The 4716-nt window shown below is 38.0% G+C and overlaps 1 protein-coding gene across 1 annotated transcript in view; it reads right to left on the minus strand.

The window, feature by feature from the left end:
* LOC106877175 (5'-3' exonuclease PLD3) overlaps positions 1-4716 on the minus strand; it is a 12917-nt gene that overhangs the window by 3657 nt on the left and 4544 nt on the right. Inside the window, exons 4-5 of the mRNA XM_052971451.1 lie at positions 3267-3390; positions 945-1078 (exon numbers count right to left, since the gene is read on the minus strand). Of these exons, the coding sequence (XP_052827411.1) occupies positions 945-1078; positions 3267-3390 (258 nt within the window). The remainder of the gene's footprint in view (positions 1-944; positions 1079-3266; positions 3391-4716) is intronic.

A 4716-nucleotide genomic window follows, 5' to 3' on the forward strand; every position in this document is an offset into this window, starting at 1 on the left:
CTGGGGCACTGCCTTTAGTTGAACAAATCGACCCCCAAGACTTATTCTTTGTAAGCCTAGTACTTATTCTATTGGTTTCTTTTGTTGAACCGCTAATTTAAAGGGACATAAACACATGAACATCAGTTGTCAAGCAATGGTGGTGGTGGGGGGGACAAACACAGATGCACACACACACACATATATACGATGGGCTTCTTTCAGTTTCCATCTACCAAATCCACTCACAAGGCTTCGGTCGGCCTGATGCTATAGTGCTATAGTAGAACACACTTGCCCATGGTGTCACATAGTGGGACTGAACCCAGAAACATGTGATTGGGAAGCAAGCTTCTTACAAAACAGTTATGCTTGCACCTATATGCTTACTTAATTCTCATTAAAACTCATTTGTAAGTCATATTTTCATATTGTCATTGCTTCATATCTACGGTTGCGCCAACCGAATAATACATAAAACATTAGTCTTTAATATCATCATCATCATTCATTATTGCTTTAACATTGACTTTTCCATGATGGCATGGGTCGGATAGAATTTGTTGAGATGAATTTTCTATGGCTGGATGCCCTTCCTGTCACTATCCCTCATTTGTTTTCCTTGTAACGTAATATTTTGCCATAACCTGACAGGTGTTCATGGAAGATTAAAACTGAAGGATATCATTTCCATGACAACAGCATTCACAACTATCACCTGATGTAAAGGCAAGGTGACAGTAACATAAGCACACATATATACTAGGGGCTTCTTCCAGTTTCCATCTACCAAATCTACTCACAAGGCTTTGGTCATCTTAGGGCTATAATAGAAGACACTTACACAAGATGCTCCACAGTGGGACTGAACCTGAAACCAATTGGTTGGGAAGCAAACTTCTTATCACACAGCCACATCTGTACCTAACACACAAGATGGAAAAAAAAAAAAAAGAAATTCTTACTTGAGTGAATGAACGCCAGTCAAGGTTATTACTTCCAACATAAAAGTGCTTTCTGTCAATAAGCCACATCTTGGTATGCAAAATTCCAGCATGCATAAGTTTTTGCACATTTAAATTCCGAACAATTGCAGAAGCTAATGTATTTAAAAAGAAGGAAAAAGAAGAGAGAAAGTAGAAAAAAAAAGTAATTAAAATCATATCATTTCCAAATTAATGAAATTATCAATATATTCCTACTGCTTCTTTTAATCATTTAAGAGCAAAATCGGTACATATTTCATCTGCCTTTTGTGGTATCAGTTACCTCCAACTTCTACTTGGAATTACTTCCTATTAACATCCATCCATCATTATCATCCCTTCCTGTACTATTTTGTACCAATCACCTCCTTTCTTTGCCTGCAGTTAGCTCTCCTTCTCCTCTGAGTTACATTCTAAACCTGCCACACTTCATCTTTAATAATTCTCATATCTGCTAACATTCTCAATACTCTCTCATATCCTCATCAATGCCCCCCATTTCACCATTGTCACCTCATTCACTTTAGCCCACCTTATGTATCTCTGACCTCCATCTCTGTCACTGCATATTTCTCTACTTTCTGATCACTCTACAGCTTTATGATAATGTTCTCTGTTGCTCCCCTCCCTTCCTGTACTACTACTTGTCATCTCCTTCCTGAGCCACTTTTATCTCTCTCTGATATTTACCATCAACCACACGTCCACCCTTGTTCATCACTCAACACATTCACTCCTACCCACCATCTCTAACTATCTGTTGCTCTCCGCTTACACTTTTATGAAATTACTCGCCCTCTCCCCTGATCCACTGTTTGTATTCTCTCTTATACTTACCCTCTTGTACCTTCAATGCTCACTGATATCCCATCACTGTTATCTTTGTCTTCTTTCTAGCTGCTCCCACCCATCCTTATAGATGTCAGTATGTGACAACCTACAATTTTACAATTGCATGTGAGAAAGAAGGGTCACCATCTTGTACGTAAAACGACAAGAAAGATAAAAAGTTATGAGACATTCATAATAAGTCAACATATTTATTACTGGATGTAATGCGTTAACATATAAGAATGGTTTGAAAGAAAAGGCTTGTAACATATTACATGAACATACTTCGCAACCATGTCTCAAAGCAAATGAAGCGAATATGCGCGCATGCATAAGTGTGTGCAAGTGGCGTGGCTCCATGGGTACACCTAGGAACCGACAGGCGAAAGGAGCACAAAATTAGAATTACGTTCGCTTTATATAAAGGATGAACTTGATTTCTACGTCATCTGGAAGTTAATTGGAAGCTTCTAGAATATCCGAGAATTTTCAAGAAGGTCGAGGGAGATTACTCTTGTTAGATCCCTTGTCCCTTCTGCTTTCCTGCTTGACCGCCAGGGTTCACTACAAGACAAAATGCTCGATGGCGTTTCTTCTGGCTTTTGAAGTTGACTTTGTCTTTCATCCTTTTTGGGGTTGATGAAATAAAAGTACCAGTTGCTGCATTTGATTTGTCCTCTCCCATCAAAATTACTAGCCTTGACCCCTGCAATGGACTAGTGCCCCATTCAAGGGTAATGTTATGATCTCAGTCAATTATATACCATAAAAACAAAACAACCAGCCTTTATAAGTTCCAGGGCTTGAGATAAAACAAGAAAACTTCAACATTGAATATCATTACATGGTTTTTGTCATCTCAACTTCTGAATGTACATTGATGTTGTTATCTCTATCAAAGTCATCATCCCAATGATGACAACTCACAAAATTTAAAAGCAGACCAAACCACAATATAGGTATCACATGCTCTGACTGTCATTCCGTACTTCACACAGTCACACATCATCATCATTTAATGTCTGTTTTCCATGCTGGCATGGGTTGGATGGTTCGACAGGGGTTGGCCAGCAAGAGAGCTGCACCAGGCTCCAGTGTCTGTTTTGGTATAGTTTTTATGGTTGTATACGCTTCTTTATGCCAACCACTTTACAGAGTGTACTGGGTACTTTTTATGTGGCATCAGCCCAGGTGCTTTTTATGTGGTACCAGCATGGGTACCTTTTACATGGTACTAGTATGGGTGATTTCTATGTGACACTGGCCCAGGTGCTTTTTACATAGCCCCTGCACATATATATTGTTTATTCCTGGCTGAAGGAAGCCATTGAGAAGGGAAAAGTATTGAAGAAAATCCTACACTACAATGAAACATTTATGATAAATCCGTTTGTCTGTCCTCATTTGTCCCCTCTGTGTGTAGCCCCTTGTGGGCAGTAAAGAAATAAGAAACATTTATGATAAAGTTACCTTCTTTGACGAGGATTTTTGTGTCAGTATTAGGAAAACGTGGGTTCGCTTGATTCTGGACAATTTTTATTGTAATTTTCCTATTCTTTCCAGCATCAATGAGTTTTTTAAAAATATTCTCTCCCTAAAGTAAAAGAAAAGTTATATACAACTAAAAAAATAATAAACACACAGCCAAAAATGTTGAAGTTATAATCCTAGAAATGTAGAGAAATAAATAGATTTATGTAAATCCAACACTACACAAATGTCAAAATTGATATTTCTCAAACGAACTAATTCTAGCATGGAGAAATCAGGGAAACAAGTGTATAATAAAAGGAAATGAAGACAGTGAAAAAGAGCAGAGAATCTGAAAGAAGTAGAAGACAAGAATATTCAGCACAAATATTACTAAATTTTCCCAACCATCTGAATTAATTATTAGTATGTATTATTATTAAGGTGGTAAGCTGGCAGAATTGTTAGCATGCCAGGTGAAATGCTTAGTGACATTTCATCTGTCTTGATGTTCTGGGTTTAAATTCTGCTGAGGTCAACTTTGCCTTTCATCCTTTCAGGATCAATAAGTTAAGTACCAGTTGCATACTGGGGTCAATCTAATAGATTTGTCAAACAGCTTATCTGCCTCCCTTGAAAATGTTGGCCTTGTGCCCAAAAATTCTTTTCTACTCAAGGCACAAGGCCCGAAATTTTTGGAGAGTGGGGGGCAGTCAATTAGATTGACCCCAATACACAAATGGTACTTAATTTATTGACCCCGAAAGGCATAAAGACAGACGAAATAACGCTAAGCATTTCACCTGGTGTGTTAACGTTTCTGCCAGTTTGCCGCCTTTTTGTGCCAAAAAACTGAAATGAAATATACATTATTATTCTTGTGAATAGTTTTGTTGAGTTAACAAAGGGATGTGGGTTCAAATCCCACATGTACTGGAAAGCCTACTTTTTCTCTCAAGGGCTTATATGTTCCATTATTCGACTATTTCCTTAGTCATTTGCACGGTGATCGCTATAAGCTTTAAAAAAATACCATTATTATTATTATTATTTTTATAGATGACTAGCAGAAATACCCGGCTTTGCCCAGGTTAAAGAGAATAATGAAATCTAAAAACGCCGTCTAGACTACGCAACCCTCAACTGTTAGTAGCTACGATACCATATTTCTACATTAATAACTCTCCAATCCATGCCAGCATGGAACATAGCCATTAAGTGGAATGCCAGTCTCTCATCTAGGAGGGCCTTGAAATCAATGTTACCAACTGGGGACTATGTGTGTCGCAGTGATAATAAAAAGACCCAAAGGAGGTCTGCAACGAAATAATTTTACTCAACACTTTGCAAGTGAATCAGTGGAGGCAAAGATGTGTCTCATTTACTTGACAATTTATGCACCACATTGCAGAAATCCCAATGTAAGTATATCTGAAAGGGTAGTCTTACA

Source organism: Octopus bimaculoides, chromosome 11 (genome assembly GCF_001194135.2).
Source record: "Octopus bimaculoides isolate UCB-OBI-ISO-001 chromosome 11, ASM119413v2, whole genome shotgun sequence".
In the NCBI taxonomy this organism is placed as follows: domain Eukaryota; kingdom Metazoa; phylum Mollusca; class Cephalopoda; order Octopoda; family Octopodidae; genus Octopus; species Octopus bimaculoides.